This window comes from Phoxinus phoxinus (assembly GCF_949152265.1).
Source record: "Phoxinus phoxinus genome assembly, chromosome: 10".
Classification (NCBI taxonomy): domain Eukaryota; kingdom Metazoa; phylum Chordata; class Actinopteri; order Cypriniformes; family Leuciscidae; genus Phoxinus; species Phoxinus phoxinus.
Window position 1 is genome coordinate 36,604,319 of NC_136885.1, and position 17,500 is coordinate 36,621,818.

The 17,500-nt window shown below is 42.5% G+C and overlaps 3 protein-coding genes and 1 long non-coding RNA gene across 7 annotated transcripts in view; 2 read left to right on the plus strand and 2 right to left on the minus strand.

Annotated features, from left to right (window-relative positions):
* Positions 1 to 5,857, minus strand: part of LOC307005735 (CREB-regulated transcription coactivator 2) — a 23,663-nt gene extending 17,806 nt beyond the window's left edge. For 2 of the 3 annotated variants that reach the window (XM_079626171.1, XM_079626172.1), the window contains exons 1-4: positions 5,590 to 5,857; positions 2,111 to 2,212; positions 1,184 to 1,297; positions 1 to 49 (exon numbers count right to left, since the gene is read on the minus strand). The exon at positions 1 to 49 is cut by the window's left edge and continues 13 nt beyond it. In XM_079626171.1, the coding sequence (XP_079482297.1) occupies positions 1 to 49; positions 1,184 to 1,297; positions 2,111 to 2,212; positions 5,590 to 5,754 (430 nt within the window). In that variant the 5' untranslated portion in view covers positions 5,755 to 5,857. The remainder of the gene's footprint in view (positions 50 to 1,183; positions 1,298 to 2,110; positions 2,213 to 5,589) is intronic. The other variant, XM_079626173.1, reaches the window with a different exon arrangement.
* A 212-nt stretch (positions 5,858 to 6,069) lies between these two features.
* Positions 6,070 to 7,371, plus strand: LOC307005737. The gene is made up of 3 exons (XR_013799323.1): positions 6,070 to 6,271; positions 6,738 to 6,769; positions 6,896 to 7,371. It is a non-coding gene; the product is annotated as an uncharacterized lncRNA (long non-coding RNA).
* A 1,474-nt stretch (positions 7,372 to 8,845) lies between these two features.
* On the minus strand, positions 8,846 to 14,745 carry slc39a3 (solute carrier family 39 member 3). Of its 2 annotated transcripts, XM_079626175.1 has the most exons (5): positions 14,424 to 14,716; positions 14,115 to 14,199; positions 13,693 to 13,823; positions 10,770 to 10,875; positions 8,852 to 10,655 (listed from the first exon to the last, which is right to left on the minus strand). In XM_079626175.1, exons 2-5 carry the CDS (start codon positions 14,185 to 14,187, stop codon positions 10,135 to 10,137), a joined length of 831 nt encoding a protein of 276 aa, XP_079482301.1. In that variant the 5' UTR covers positions 14,188 to 14,199; positions 14,424 to 14,716; the 3' UTR covers positions 8,852 to 10,134. The 2 variants fall into 2 exon arrangements, with proteins under 2 accessions (XP_079482300.1, XP_079482301.1); XM_079626174.1 differs by having other exon boundaries at positions 8,846 to 10,875; positions 14,424 to 14,745.
* Positions 14,746 to 15,339: 594 nt separating this feature from the next.
* creb3l4 (cAMP responsive element binding protein 3-like 4) overlaps positions 15,340 to 17,500 on the plus strand; it is a 7,724-nt gene continuing 5,563 nt past the window's right edge. Inside the window, exons 1-2 of the mRNA XM_079625255.1 lie at positions 15,340 to 15,494; positions 16,402 to 16,485. Of these exons, the coding sequence (XP_079481381.1) occupies positions 15,447 to 15,494; positions 16,402 to 16,485 (132 nt within the window). The 5' untranslated portion in view covers positions 15,340 to 15,446. The remainder of the gene's footprint in view (positions 15,495 to 16,401; positions 16,486 to 17,500) is intronic.

The following is a 17,500-nucleotide window of genomic DNA, read 5'->3' on the forward strand; positions in this document are numbered from 1 at the left end:
GGTCAGGGGGCGGAGTCAGATACACAGCGCTGCTGTGAGGGTTGTCCATCTGGGGTCAGAGGTCAAGGACACACACACACACATCTGCAAGATAATTCTACTCGCATAATAAACCTCATCGAAAGAGATCAAGGAAAACCCTATCATTACCGTATCAGATGATTATTAATTGGTGTATAACTTGTGTCTCTGTGTGTGTGTGTGTGTGTGTGTGTGTGTGTGTGTGTGTGTGTGTGTGTGTGTGTGTGTGTGTGTGTGTGTGTGTGTAAATTTGCTTTTCATGTATAACGTAAAGCTCAGTTGGAGTTCTGCGATGCCACAGCAGACACTGCTAGCCTGACTGATGAAGTGGACATTATTTAAAACAAGTGAACAGTCAGTGATAGAATAAGTAATTAAGTATGTGTGTGTGTGTGTGTGTGTGTGTGTGTGTGTGTGTGTGTGTGTGTGTATATGAACAGATACACACATCGCAAGCAGAGATGAACACTAAATAAAGTTAGTCTAACAGTAGTGTTCCGGTACAGAAGTTAATAATTAAGCCTAAACGTAAAATAACACTATTTGTTAACTGTAGAAATTAAATATAGTTCATCTTTGTTTAAAGCGGTGTTGTGTTGTTTTATGAACATTAACGCCACAGACGACAGCAGGAACATTAGTCTACTGTCCCTTTAAGAGCGAATATACTGACAAACATCCGGTCTCTCTCTGAGGCCGTGTGCTAGCAGCTGAACACTAGACGCTCTGCTGCAGACGCCGAGCTGCGGGCGCGTGAGAGCGCTTCGGCAGCGCAGTTTGTTTTTCAGTTGAGACGCATCGTTGCTATGATACAGAATTTCCGTTGGTCAGTGTGGTATTAGTCCCGCCCCTCCTCCACTGTGATTGGACGGTTGGCTAAAAAGTGACAGTGATGAGCGGGGCGTTTTACCCGAACTTGGACATTCTTCAACTCTCGGCGACCTGTAAAAATCGAGCGCTCAGCGCCTCGTTACGCTCCTGGCGTTCTACAAACGCAGCGTTCCCTTTGAAAACAATTGAAAAATAAAGCCAGCCGCGTGAAAAACCGCTTTGGTGGACACGGCCTGACGGGTGACTTTATCAGCTAATCCGCGAATCCCTGCAGTGTGTGTCACTGTCGTGCGTCCCGTGTGGTGCACCGCTGCCGGAGCCGGAAGGATACGTGTCTCCTGTAGGGTCTGCTGGGAGAGACGAAGTGCCGGTCCCTGTGCACCCGCTCCACCAGACCATGATGCCGAGTGGAGCGGCCCGAGTCCAGCGGAGAGTGGAACGAGCCCTGAGACACACACACACACACACACACACACACACACAGATCCGTGATGAGCACATGTTTGAGTCCCGATGACACACACACACACACACACACACACACATCCGTGATGAGCACATGTTTGAGTCCCGATGACACACACACACACACACACACACACACACATCCGTGATGAGCACATGTTTGAGTCCCGATGACACACACACACACACACACACACATCCGTGATGAGCACATGTTTGAGTCCCGATGACACACACACACACACACTCTCACACACACACACATACACACAAATCCGTGATGAGCACATGTTTGAGTCCCGATGACACACACACACACACACTCTCACACACACGCACGCACACTCTCTCTCACACACACACACACACACTCTCACACACACACGCACACGCACGCACACACACACACACACACACACACACACACACACTCTCTCTCACACACACATACACACTCTCTCTCACACACACACACACACACTCTCACACACACGCACGCACACTCTCTCTCACACACACACACACACACTCTCACACACACACGCACACGCACGCACACACACACACACACACACACACACACACACACTCTCTCTCACACACACATACACACTCTCTCTCACACACACATACACACTCTCTCTCACACACACACACACACACACACACACACACACTCTCTCTCACACACACACGCACACACACACACACTCTCTCTCACACACACACACACACTCTCTCTCTCACACACACACACACACACGCACACACACACGCACACACACACACACACCTGCAGTTCTGAGGCGCTCCTGCCGATCTGGTTGACGTTCGGCAGAGATCCGCCGTAATACGGGCCCTGAGATCTGGCCAGCCGGACCTTCTGCGCCTGGACCTGCAAACCAGCACCAGTTGAACACAGATATCCCACAATGCAATGTGCTCGACTTCACCTTACATTCTCAGTGTGGAAAATGGACAGGAAGTCTTAAAATGGCTCATTTACAGTTAATCAATGAGCACTGTCCCTGTAAAATAAACAAATAAATGAAGTGAAAAAAATTAAATAACTGACATTTACATGAATCATAATTTGACACCAAAACTTGCAAATAAAGTGGGGTTTCCCAAACGGGGGTTCGTGATGTGATGAAATAGTCAAAAATTATATCATAATGTCAAGATTTTAAAATAAAAAGCATCAAAAATATGTTAGAAAACATAAAAAAAAAAGAAGTAAAAAGTAAAATTAAAACAAAGAATTTTGGGGAAATAAATCATCAAAATAAAACACTTGCTAAAAGTTAATTAAATTCTTAAATGTCAAATTAAAATAAAAAACTAAATAAAACATTAAATCACAAAAGTGGATTAAGTCATTAAAATGGATCATTTAAAAACACCAAAAACATTTACTAAAGATAACTTTATTATATAAGTGTCACATTAAAATAAATACATAAAAAAAAAAACATTTTGAAATAAAAACATCAACATTAAGTACTTACTTAAAGTTAATTAAATCGTTAAATGTCAAATTAAAATAATTATTTTTTAAATAAAAAAATCTAAATAAAACGTTTGATAGAAATCAATGATATCATAAAAAAGTAACTTAAAACAAACAAATAATAAAAACTAAAAAAATCTGAAACTTACTAGAAGTTCATCAATTGTTAAAGGTCAAATTCAAATAAATAATTTTAAATAAAACAAAACTAAAAAAATTCATAAAAGTGTTCAATTTAAATGGATCATTTAAAAATAAAAAACACCAAAACATTTACAAAAGGTAACTTAATTATACAAGTGAAGAGACAAATTAAAACAAATAATTAAATTTAAAATAAAAAAAAACGTAAAATTCCAGACGTGTGATGACACACACACACCCACACCCACACACTCACACACACACTCACACACACAGTAAACTGGCCTGTCAATCATCCTGTCACAGTAACTGGCCTGTCAATCATCCTGTTACAGTAACTGGCCTGTCAATCATCCTGTTACAGTAACTGGCCTGTCAATCATCCTGTTACAGTAACTGGCCTGTCAATCATCCTGTTACAGTAACTGGCCTGTCAATCATCCTGTCACAGTAACTGGCCTGTCAATCATCCTGTTACAGTAACTGGCCTGTCAATCATCCTGTTACAGTAACTGGCCTGTCAATCATCCTGTCACAGTAAACTGGCCTGTCAATCATCCTGTCACAGTAACTGGCCTGTCAATCATCCTGTCACAGTAAACTGGCCTGTCAATCATCCTGTTACAGTAACTGGCCTGTCAATCATCCTGTCACAGTAAACTGGCCTGTCAATCATCCTGTCACAGTAACTGGCCTGTCAATCATCCTGTCACAGTAACTGGCCTGTCAATCATCCTGTCACAGTAACTGGCCTGTCAATCATCCTGTCAGAGTAACTGGCCTGTCAATCATCCTGTCACAGTAACTGGCCTGTCAATCATCCTGTCACAGTAACTGGCCTGTCAATCATCCTGTCACAGTAACTGGCCTGTCAATCATCCTGTCACAGTAACTGGCCTGTCAATCATCCTGTTACAGTAACTGGCCTGTCAATCATCCTGTTACAGTAACTGGCCTGTCAATCATCCTGTCACAGTAAACTGGCCTGTCAATCATCCTGTCACAGTAAACTGGCCTGTCAATCATCCTGTCACAGTAACTGGCCTGTCAATCATCCTGTTACAGTAACTGGCCTGTCAATCATCCTGTTACAGTAACTGGCCTGTCAATCATCCTGTTACAGTAACTGGCCTGTCAATCATCCTGTCACAGTAACTGGCCTGTCAATCATCCTGTTACAGTAACTGGCCTGTCAATCATCCTGTTACAGTAACTGGCCTGTCAATCATCCTGTTACAGTAACTGGCCTGTCAATCATCTTGTCAAAGATAAAATCCTCCATTTAATTTAATTTCCTACCATATCAGAAAAAAAAAAGTTTTATTTGGACTTTTAAAGGATTTATTTTAAATTTCTCATATTCATGGTTTGAGTTTTGGTAAGTGTTTTTGTATTGATTGTTTTTTATTTAAAATTATTTATTTTAATGTAGCATTTTATGATGCAATTATAAAAAATAAAAATCTTACTAAATGCGTAATAATTCATCATAAAATACAAGATTAAAATAACTTATTAACCTTTTGAATTAAAAACAAAATAAAAAAACATACTAAAACTTAATCCATAATTTTTTTTCATTAAAACAAATAATTTAAAAATCAATAAATTTAAATAATCCCTTAATGAAACTTAAATTATATATATATATATATTTAATTATAAAAAAGACTTACTAAAACATAAAAATAATACACTTACTAAAAAATGTCATTATAAAATGCTAAATTAAAATAAACCATTTTAAATAAAAAAAAAGATTAAAACTAAAACATTTAGTAATTTAGCAGACGCCTTTGTCCAAAGCGCCAAGTTTAAAACTTACTAAAACTTTACATTTTAAAATATAAAATAAAAACTAAATCAAAATAATACACTTACTAAAAAATTATATTTAATTTGATAGCCTGAATATTATTTTTCAGCTGATGGACCTCCAGTGATGAGGTGAAAGGGTAAAGGTCAGGGCTGGTAAAGGTCACGGTGACCACATCAGCTTCACTGAACCAGCTCTGACAGACAGCAGTTATCACACACACACACACACACACACACACACACACTCCAGCTGATGAGAACGAACACACACACACACACACACTCACACTCCAGCTGATGAGAACACACGCGCGCGCGGTGGTACATGTCCAACAAATGCTTCCATCACACATTCTGGCAGTGAACCTAGATAAAGTGAATTAGACTGTAAAGCAGCTGATTACATATGTGATGTTTAGACGAAAACACTGAGATTGATGTGTGTGTGTGTGTGTGTGAGCTCATGCTAATCTGCTGCTAACCGCTTCCTGTCTGACAGACTAATCAAACTCACACACACATTTAACATTATTTTAATGTCGTTAGCCGTCAAAGTGGCTCTTATATTATCCACCATGTAATTAAAGTCTCTTTGACGTCTTTCCTTTATTACATTTTCATAATAAAAGCGTTATTGTCATTAGCTTCCGTTAGCTAGCGCGCTACTACCTGCTCGCGCGCGCTCCTGCCAGCCGCCAAGCGCGCTCACGAGACGAGAGTAAAACACGGATTTGACGCTTTTCAGCGGGAACGTCGGAACCGCGACCCGGTTCCCGTTAGTGTGTGTGTGTGTGTGTTACCCGGGTGGAGGTGAGGTCCATCATGACCTGCTGGAACGCCGCGGTCTCCTCAGCCTGTCTCTGCGTGTGGAGCGCGATCTTCTCGCTGAACTTTCGCGGGTTTGAGGGAACAGAACCGCCGTGATTCGGTCCCGGTGCCGGTCCGCATGATCCCGCGGAGGACATGATGATGATCGAACCCCGAACTCACATACAGACCCAAAGAACCGACACACACTTACTGACAGAAGCTGTGTCCCAATGTGAAGGCTACAGCCTCCGAAGTCCGTATTTGAAGGCCGATTGGCCGTATTTGAAGGCCGATTGCGTCACAGCGGCACGACGAAACGTCACAGCGGCGCGACGAAAGGATGTCCCAATTCAAAGACTGCACACCTGGAGGTCGCATTTTAAGGCCGATTGCGTCACCGCGGCGCGATGAAGGCTGTCCCAATTCAATTCGGCATCATCCAAAGGCCGTATTCGAAGGCCGGTTGAGTCATCGCGGCGCGACGAAGGCTACCCTGATTCAAAAGCGACGCCAAATGCACCCTTCATTTCCCCGTGAAAGAAAGGATGCATAAACGGATCCTTGCGGCCTGATTCTATCCCATAAGCCATCGCGCGCCGGTGACGACAGCATTATTATTATAAAAAATGACGGCCGAGAGTTCGGTGGTGGACGGCAAATTCACATTTAAATGTAAGTATTATGTTTTCATTTACTCAAATAGCTAGTGAGTTAAAAGCCACAAGTTTTTCTTTCTTACAAACTTCATCTTAACTCATTCATCACCATTGCGTGGCTTCATTTGTAAGGTGGTATACAACTTGTCCTAATATTTAGTTTAATAATTGTTTCAGGGAGCAAGGAGCAGACAGCTCAATTTATTAAATTGCAATTAAATAAATAAATTAAATACATTTTTATTGTAATATTTGCACTAGTCTGTCTCACTTGTGTATTATAAGAAATATCACTCACCCTATAAAGCCCACAACAATAAGAAAAGCAGTAGACAAGGCAATGGGGTTTTACTTTTATGTGTTTTTGTAGTGGTGTCATGCAAGCTACGCCTTCAAAGGTCTTAACTATAAGGTTAAAACCTTTAACTATAATTTAAGGTTTTAATTTTTCATGTAGGCTACCCTTTTCTGCTTTTTTATAGCAATTCTGGAGAAAATGGGTCTGCTGGGGAAGGTAATTAACTCTCATACAGGCCAAAAAAAATAATAATACCAAGTAAGAAAGTTAATACACACATCTTAGCTGAAATGTATTGTGCTGTTGTTGTTAACAAGCCATGGTTAATTTGCTCTGCCTTAGGATTGCAAGTGTCCTGGGACAGGTGAGGGTGTGAGTGGGAAACCCACTGCTGAAACTTGGCCCTGGTTTGTCCTCATGGATGAGGTGTTGGGACAGAGGCACTCCCTGTCCTCATTGCCTTAATCCCTGAGGACAAACCAGGGTCAAGTTCAGCAGTGGGTGCCCACGGTGAGGAGGAGCCAGAGGCACCAGCACGAGCACCAGCATCAGCACCGGCAGCACCACGAAGAAGAGACCGAGAGGACGAGTTTTTGACTTGATTAGAGAAGACATGGGACTGCAGAGGCGAGGAGAGCACAGGAGAGGATGGACAGGCAAAAGAGAGAGTTTTCTCTTCTTGAAAGAATGATTGAGAATATTATATATATTTGTTTAACTTTTTTAACTGATATTTTTTAAAAGGGAAAAAAATCTGTTTATTTATTTATTTTTATGCAACTTTAAATGTGTAAATAAAAGAAAATTCATTGCTCTGGACATAGTTTATTTTTGTAATGACAGTCATAATTTTTACATAAAACAAATGATTCTATACCTTTTTTCCCCCCAACTATTTACAACATACGTTAAAAAATCTCAAAATCAACATACACATTTAAATTTACAGTACATAAAATAAGAAAGAATGATGTAGACTTGTATTGAGCTGAGTGGGAGACCCTGGTGTGCTGCTGGACCGCGACAGGCTCCACAATAGAGCCCCTGGTAAGGCCTCCTGCTGGTGGGACTTCATCTGATGGTGTTTGAGTGCATATTTCCACTATCCACTAAGTTTTCTACCAACCAGTTTGCAGGGCTGACTCATGAAATAAATATTGAGATACTTTATTATGCTTTATTAATAACCACTAATACCGCATTGGGGAAAAACTACTAGTCATATATTTCAAACCTTAGTAAAGCAAAATGATTTTGCATAACGTTACTCTAATGTAGGCCTAAAGGTCTCAAGAGTAAAAGTGTATTCTGCAGGGAAAAAACCTCCTTGTCATGAACGAAGTTTGTAGTTCCTTACTTACCGCCACTGGTTATTTTGACAATGAAAGTAACAACATGTATAGGCCTATTGTCACAATATTAACAAGTTGTTGCTAACTACAGCTCCGTCCCATTTCAAAGGGCGCATCTGAAGCGCTCGGACCGGTGTAGCTTACGGACGATTGTCTTCAGTGACAGCTGCCGATGACGAGCGGGAGTAACATTCGCACTAGACTTTTTTATATTCAACTGGGTTTTATATTCAAATAGCGTTGAAAACCTGTGTAAATGTATGTACCAAGGTCCATTTATGTGCATAATAAAAAGAATACACTAGCCTATAAAATCGCATCAAAGTAATTATAAATGAACATTTGAACCTTCGTCTAAGCCGAAAGTACAAGACCTGAAACATCCTCACCATGTTCTCCAATGAAATATAAAACATAAAAATGGCAATAGCCAATTCTGGGTCCATAGATGTGTACTCAAATATCAAATGAATTATCAGGATGGCTGTACTCTCGCACCGTTGCTTGGCGCCTGGAGCTGTAATCGGGAACACCTGGTTGCGCAATTAGGAAATTCCACGAAGGCTACAATCAAAGGACGCATAGGCTGCATAATTTGAAGTCCGCGGCCTTCGATTGATGCAGCCTTCACATTGGGACACAGCTAGAGAGAGAGACAGACGACGAGCCCTCTAGGGGCACGAGCGAGACTTACACGCGCACGAGCGCACACACTCACTGTACAAACTCATCACACTGTACACACTCAACGTTCAAACTCACACACACTCATTCACTCACACTCAACAACACAGGTTGTTTTTCATTTTAAACAATTTATTTTAATTTTGCATGTAATTATTTTAGAAAAATTGTTAATTTTAATTTAGCATTTATTATGTCATTATTTTCGTAAGCGTTTCATTTTCTTTGTTTTTATTTGTGTTCATTTTTATTTCTTACACAAAATAATTATTATATAAAATTATTTCTAGACCTAAAAAAGTGTAATGGAAGTTAATAAAATATTATACATTTAGGAACATTTTTATAATGAATATACATTTTCCACATGTCAAGCTCTAAAATATTTTATTGGGTAGAAATTGCTATTTGTTGTGAGTAAACAAAAAAAAGTTAAAGTCCCCCTGTAGTCAACAACTCTATCCCTCAAAACTGACATATTTCAGCGTTTTTTCCTTGAAGAAAGATTCTTTATGCCTTAAAATATCTTGTGTAACTCGACACCCTTGCTTCATTTAGTATTTCCGGTGCTATGAATATGCAAATGAGCCCCGCCTCCACTCACTCACTCAGTTCAGAGATGGTTATATATATATAGCATATTTTCCAGGCTTTGCTTTGGAAATATTGTTTTATTTACAGCCATGCCAATAAATCTCTTTCTTTTTGAATTGACAACTGAACACACAACACACACACACACACACACACACACAATAAAACACAGCTCACACATTATTATTGATTCTACACCATTTGTTGTGACATCTGATAATACAGACGTGTGTGTTTGTATATAATGTTGTGCAGGAATACAGAATCTGATCATATGTGTAAAAATACTGTAGCACTTTATATAATAGTCTACATTAACATAAAACTGCCTAATAGAGTTAAACTAAAGCAAACAGTAGAAAAGGTAAAAAAAAACGTTATTCTCCGCATGAGCTCCAGTAAATAAACGAGTGCTTTCTGATTATATTGAAATGTTGTGTATTTAAAGGTGCAGTCTGTAAGAACGGCAGCTAGTGGTGGAAATAGGTACTGCAGTCCAAAGTTTCCCCGCCTCCTCGGACTCGACGCTCACACGGGTCGCCAGTTTGAGGACACGCAACAGGAACGAGCAAGGACACGTACTCTAAGTTGATGAGTTTATTTATCCGTGTTTTAATAAGCTCTCGTTCATAGAGATTTTTTTATTAATTCTTTTTAGGTAGAATCTTCAATCCCTGACCCAGTTTGTTTGCTGGCTGCAATACGCAGTGTTTTCCATCAACTGGCATCCCGGGGTGGCGAAATACTATTGGCTGAACTGGCAGTGGGCGGAGTCACACAGACCAAAACAAAAATAATAAGTAAAGTAACTGGCTGTAGAAGTGTTTTTCAGAGAAACAAGTATATGGCCTCAGCATGTTTCCTAAATATCTGCAAACATATGTCGGTGTTGTATGCGTTAGTAGAGTGAAAAGGCTTCATCCAGCACCTCTAAAGCTCCAAGCGCTCCGATCAGACTTTACAGAACAGAACGGCAGTGACCAGAGCAAATCCCGTGAGCAGGAACGTGACTTTATGGATGCGATGCTTCGGAGAGGCCGGTTCCTGCCACAGCAGTCCAGCGATGGAGACGTAGATGAAGATCCCAGACGCCAGACCCTCGACGGCACATCGGACCAGCTGACCCGGAGCGCTGGGATTCATCCCGACCATTCCCATCCCAATCCCGATTCCCACCGGACAGGAAAGGGACAACAGAAAGAGGCATCCGGACGCCACGGCCAGACGGAGACCGTAGTGGCTCATCCGTACGGAGAGACTGAACGCCAGGATTCCCTGCCGGAGAAACAGCGTCACACAAATCTGCGGGATTAGTTCGGGATCCGGCTGGGATCCGGCGCTCAGACCCTCGACCAGAGCACACACACACAGGCAGAACACCAGGAGAAGCACACGCAGACCCACTTGCTCCAGAGAAACGGATCCGTCGGCCCCGGAGAGACGATGGGAATGACTGGGAGAATCCCGACTCTGGGTCATGTGAGGGTCTATGAGCGCCTGTTTCTCGGGGGATTCGTCGGTACAGGATCGGCCGGGAGAATCCCGACTCTCGGTCATGTGAGGGTCTATGAGCGCCTGTTTCTCGGGGGATTCGTAGCCCGTCGGATCTCGGAACGCCAGCATCATCTGCTCCGACACGAACACCAGAAGGAATCCCATGGACACGATGAACTCGGCCAGCGGGAAATGAAGCTGCAAAGACAGAGACTCTCGTTAATCACGTTTAACATCGGAGAACGTTTTAACTCCTCCTTTGGTGGTAATAGAGAACAAAGGTTTACAAATTAAACCCTCAACATGCATTTTTATTATCTATTGTTGCATCATGGGAGGGCGTGTTCTAAAGGGTAGATACATTGCCCTCAGATGGCGGAAGCAAGATGCTGCTTATTTAGATGATGTGGTGATCCACAGCTCAGACTGGGAAAGCCATCTTGGAATGGTGCAGAAGAAACTGGATTCCCTCAGAGAGGCAGGCTTGACTGCAAACCCCCCAGAAATTGCCAACAGCGAAACAGAGTATCTGGGCTAAGCAATAGGCAGGGGTTTAGTACAACCTCAAGAAGCCAAAGTTGGGGCAATTCAAAACTGGCCGAGGCCACAAACCAAAAGACAAGTAAAGTCCTTCCTTGGCCTAGCCAATTATTATAGAGATTTGTGCCTAACTTTTCCAGTCTGGTTCACAAAGCTGACCACTAACAGACACTCCAGAATGGTAAGGTGGAGCAAAGAGGCAGAGGTTCTCCCAGTTAAAGAGGATGTTGTGTTCCAGACCGATCTTGAAATCCCCAGAAACACTCCTGGTGCAGACTGATGCCTCTGAGGTGGGTCTAGGAGCAGTCCTTTCTCAAACACATAAGAGGCTTGCGCACCGGACAGTTCTAGGAACGAGCCACCAGGATGGTTCCCCCGAGAATTAAGTGTTCCCCCGAGAACTAATGGATCCCCCTAGAAATAATGGATCCCCCGAGAACTAATGGTTCCCCCGAGAACTAATGGTTCCCCCGAGAACTAATGGTTCCCCCGAGAACTAATGGTTCCCCCGAGAACTAATGGTTCCCCCAGGAACTAAGGGTTCCCCCGAGAACTAATGGTTCCCCCGAGAACTAATGGATCCCCCGAGAACTAATGGATCCCCCGAGAACTAATGGTTCCCCCGAGAACTAATGGATCCCCCGAGAACTAATGGTTCCCCCAGGAACTAAGTGTTCCCCCGAGAACTAATGCTTCCCCCGAGAACTAATGGTTCCCCTAGGAACGTTTTCCTGGTTGCATTCGCAACGCCAGTAGACGTAAATGATTTCCTCCAAAAGAGTTCCTTGAACTAAAATCGTTCCTAGTTCCTGCGGCGCGAACACACCAAACTCCGGGAACTTCCGCCAGTAGTTCTAGGAACGATGGAAAGGTTCCTCCGGTGCGAAAGCCCCTATAAAGGTGAGGACCATCCTGTACTCTACATCGGCAGAGAACTGGAAAAGCACGAGACAAATTACGCCACAATTCGCCTTTGGCTAAGCCACGCCCTAGAATGTAGATTGACCAATCACAGCGCAGCCAAGAACGAGCTACCACAGAGGCTCCGACACTTTTTCACGGCGCTCCATTGACTTGCTCATATTTTTGGTCTCGGCAGGCTATTACCGTCGTCGTTTTATAAAAAATATGGTTAAACGTTGTGCCTGGGGCATTTGTAACACAGATACGTGTTTCCCAGAGAGGTTGGAGGGGGTGTCCGTTTTTCCCTTCCCAAAACCGAAGTTAAATACTGACAAGTGTCGTTTTTGGATTAAACTGCGTGGACGTCCTCAGTCAGCGAAACCCCTCAAGATCAACAACACACTTTTGTGCTCTAAGATACATTTAGCTTTTAACCTTACTGTGAAGTTACACTAGTTGGACAGTTTTATGTTATGATTTCGGTTCTCTACGCTAATTGTTGATACGCTAGCACACGCTGCTAATAAACACAACTTTATACTCGCGTAGTCCGTTTGCTTTGTAATAACGATTATAGAAGTGAACAGAGACCCAGCTCTGCATGAACAGTGTTGCTCCTGATATTGTGAGTCCCAGCCTCCGTCTCCATTAGGATATGATGCGCTGGGTCATGTTTTGACTGTGACCGTTATGCTTTTGCCTCTATTTGGACCTTGTTGTTGCTCGCGTTTCTCCGGTATGTCTTGAATAAAGCCTTCGAGCGCACACTGAGCCCCTTCTGCCGACTTCTATCGGACACTTTATTTGCTGCTTTATAAAAGTTTGATAAAACTTCATCAGGAAGAGCGTCACAGCATAAGCCATGTTGATACCAAACCAGAGCCCAGATGAAGTTGTCGGACGTAGCAACAGTAACTAAGGGGGGGCGGGGCTTAGCCAAAGGTGAATTGAGAAAGAGTGCGTAGCTATTAAATGGGCACTAGAGGCACTCAAGCACTACCTACTGGGGAGGAAATCCATGATCAATGTTGAAACCTGTTCATGTTTTTGTGGAAACTGTCATACATTATCATTCAAAGTTAAAATAGACCGTGATACTTTTATTCAGCAAGGACTCATTAAATTGATCAAAAGTGACAAAGACATTTATAATGTTACAAAAGATTCTATTTCAAATAAATGCTGTTCTTTTGAACTTTATATTCATCAAGGAATGTATGAAAGTGTCATCAGATCATCATATTACACTGATTTCTGGAGGATCATGTGACACTGAAGACTGGAGTAATGATGATAAATTCAGCTTTGATCACAGGAATAAATTACACTTTACTGTATATTCACATAGAGAACAGATGATCTACATTATAATAATATTTCACTGTTTTACTGTATTTATGATTAAATAAATGCAGCAGAAGACTCTTTCAAAAACATTAATAAATTGTACCGACCCCAAGCTTTTGAACGCTGTATATACTGAACACTCACCAGTACAATTTGTAAACGCAATTAGTCACATACTTTGATTGATTAATTAATAATGATAATAATAATGAATGACTGACTGACCGTGAGGCCGAGCCGGCTGAAGGTTTCTCTGGCGTGGGTCAGATAATCGGGCAGCAGATCCAGCAAACATGAGCAAAGAAACACACCGTCAGACACACATGAGGCCAGACTCATGACTCCGGGCCGCACTCCTGAGTGACACACACAGAGGATCATGGGACACCGACACACAGAGCGGATCATGGGACACCGACACACAGAGAGGATCATGGGACACCGACACAAGATCTTTGGCTTTACTTCATGACAGTTAATAACTTTATGTAAAAATATCTTCTTGTGTGAATTTACTGTTTTAGGTGAACTATCACTTTAATTTTAAACAGTGTGTCTGAACAGGATGGATTGATCGCAGTGAGAGATGATGGTTTAGTGTGTGTGAGATGAGGGTTTAGTGTGTGTGAGATGATCCAGATGTTCACCTGCAGCTCGTCTGATCACACACACCGGGCCGAAGCCACACAGGAGACTGAAGCACAGCATCAGGGTCAACATCTCCAGCTCGACCTGAGGACCAGCCGCAGGAGAGCACATTCATCACGGACATGTTAGATTTACCATTTGTTCCTACTTGTCACAGTATAATTTGGTTCTTTATACATCAAAAAAATAATATAGATATATATATATTCAGGATGAGGATGATATAGAACAATCATCACCGAACAGTGAACTAAAAGCATAATTTAAGAAACACTGTCAGACTTTACAATAGTTCTCTACGTACTTACCAGTAGCGTTACACACACACTGAACGGATTATCTGAGTTGTTGTTTGTGTTGCTGGATCTCTTCTACATAAAACTTCTCTTCATGATTCAAACTAAAACTAAACGCGACTGAATCATAAGCGTCTGCCAATAACTTTCCACACGTCCTGAGTTTTGTTCGTATCTAACATGTTATAAGAGCATCACTCGAGCGAATCGTGGGGTTTTCTTGAGGTTTGTTCCCGTAGAAAGCTGCACTTCTCGCTGTTTTCGGGAAGCGGACAGTGAGTCACGACATGCTCCGAATCTGATTCATTTCAGTGAACGAGTCAGTGGACGAGTCAGTTGCCGGAACGATTCAGATTGAGATTGTAACATCCAATTCATTAAAGAGATCCGGCTCAAAAGAGTGAATCACTTGCGAAACGGGCATCAACATGAGACACAGATGTCCACAACTTGTATAAACGTGCTCAAAGAACATCACAAACGTGAATTAAATATCTGCAAACAGTGATTTGGGAATAACTTCTGATATACACAAGTTTATATACAAAGGGGTCTTTCAAACAAAAAACATTAAGTCGCTTTGCCGTGTACTACAATATAATGCTTTGTACGCGTCACTGGTAATGGAAACCACCCCCAAAATCCCTATAAAATTATTAAAAATGAAGTAATCACAAAGAACAATTGTGATTGGTCCATCCATCCTGACAGCGTTGAGAAAAGTAACAGCGATCACGTGTCTCTAAAATAGGTCTGAAAAAAACAATAGCGAAACTGATACACTTTAAAATACTTTGAAGTAAGCAAATACTTCATATAATATTCTTTAATATGCTGATAAGTAAACAAAAAAAATTATGCAGAGGCGCGTGATGCCGTGCTATTGGTCAGCGTCTCTCCAGAGCCCCGCCCACACGCCGAACGCGGATGTGAATGACACTGAATCAAATGAACCAGAAGATCCGGATCCAGATCCACACACAGGGAAATATCCGCGTATGCTCGCATAATAAAGCGAACACGCGTGTGTGAAGGATGCGGGAGCCCGACACAGCGTCCGGGGACGGCCAGTCCAGCGAGCGAGTGAGTAAAGCTGCAGATAACACTAGAAACGCGGTCTGTTTACTGTGATTGATTGACAGCTCAGCAGACAGACACATCATCAGCAGCTGTAATCTAATCTTCATATGTGCCTGTTTAATAACACATGCTGATATTATATCGATTCCGCATGCACAGCTAGTTTAGTGAGTGTAGAGAACAGGAGAAATGGGTCTATGTGTGTGTAACACAGTATCCAAACCCTACCAGGATGTCCACATCCTCCCACAGACAGACAGGTAAGGTGACAGACAGGTAAGGTGACAGACAGGTAAGGTGACAGACAGGTAAGGTGACAGACAGGTAGAGCTCGTTGAACCTCACGTGTCACTCTGCCAGAAACAGGTTGTTTACTTCTACACTGGTAAAAATGTCATTGTTTGACAGAAAGCTGCTTCTGGTGAAGACACTGCGGGTCAAACCATTGAGTGTTATCCACGCACTGCTCAGTTCTTCTCCATAATCCTTAATGCTTTAATAATAAAATAAATAAATCATCAGAAAGGCATTTTAAGTGTTTATTTTATTGCACTTGGTCTATTTGTGTGTGTAGATCTTTAAAGGCGGTCAGTTTGAGTTATAAATCTTCAGCAGCTTTACACACACCAGACTTTACATTTCATATCCATATACTCAAGGTTTGTTCACGTGTCATCTGCATGATTTATACATTTAACCCGTAAAAACATGATAAAAAAATATTTATTTGCATTTGTTGACAGTATTTTCTGATTTATGAAATCCAGAATCCCTTCAAAGCATTTAATATGTCAACAATTAAGAATCTCAAACCTGGCTTTATCCAATGTTCTGGTAATTTATGCAAATGAGTGCATATTTAATTAGATAATGCTTAATTCTCATGTTTGTTTCTGCCCGTCTGCACTAGGACGCCGAGGAGGCCGTGGAGAGCGGGCTGATCCTGGACGACGGAGTTCTGTACTCGGAGGACTGGAGCGTCGAGCCGCGCTGTGTGAGTCTCACACACACACACACACACTCACTCACTCACACACACACACACACACACACACACACACACACACACACACACACTTGCACTCGCTTACTCACTCACACGGTTCTGATGCACACACACACGCTCACTCACACACTTGCTTGCACACACACACTCACACACACTCTCTATTACTCACACTCACTTACACTCACTCACTGACTGACTCACTCACTCACACACACACACACACACTTGCACTCGCTTACTCACTCACACGGTTCTGATGAACACTCACACTCTCGCACACACACACGCTCACTCACACACTTGCTCTCACTCACTCACACTCACTCACACACTCGCTCGCACACACACACTCACTCACACACTCGCTCGCACACACACACTCACTCACACACTCACTCACACACTCGCTCGCACACACACACTCACTCACTCACTCACACACTCACACACACACACACACACACTCACACACACACTCACTCACACACTCACACACACACTCACTCACCCACTCACACACACACTTACACTCGCTTACTCACACACACGGTTCTGATGAACACTCACACTCTCTCACACATACGCTCGCACCCACTCACACACACACACACACACACACACACACACACTCACTCGCTCACACACACACTTACACTCGCTTACTCACACACAAACGGTTCTGATGAACACACACACTCTCTCTCACTCACACTCACTCACACTCTCTCACTCACACACTTGCTCGCACACACACACACTCACACACACTCTCTCTCACTCACACTCACTTACACTCACTCACTGACTGACTCACTCACTCACACACTCACTCACTCACACTCACTCACACTCTCTCACTCACACTCACTCACACTCTCTCACTCACACACTTGCTCGCACACACACACACTCACACACACTCTCTCTCACTCACACTCACTTACACTCACTCACTGACTGACTCACTCACTCACACACTCACTCACTCACACTCACTCAC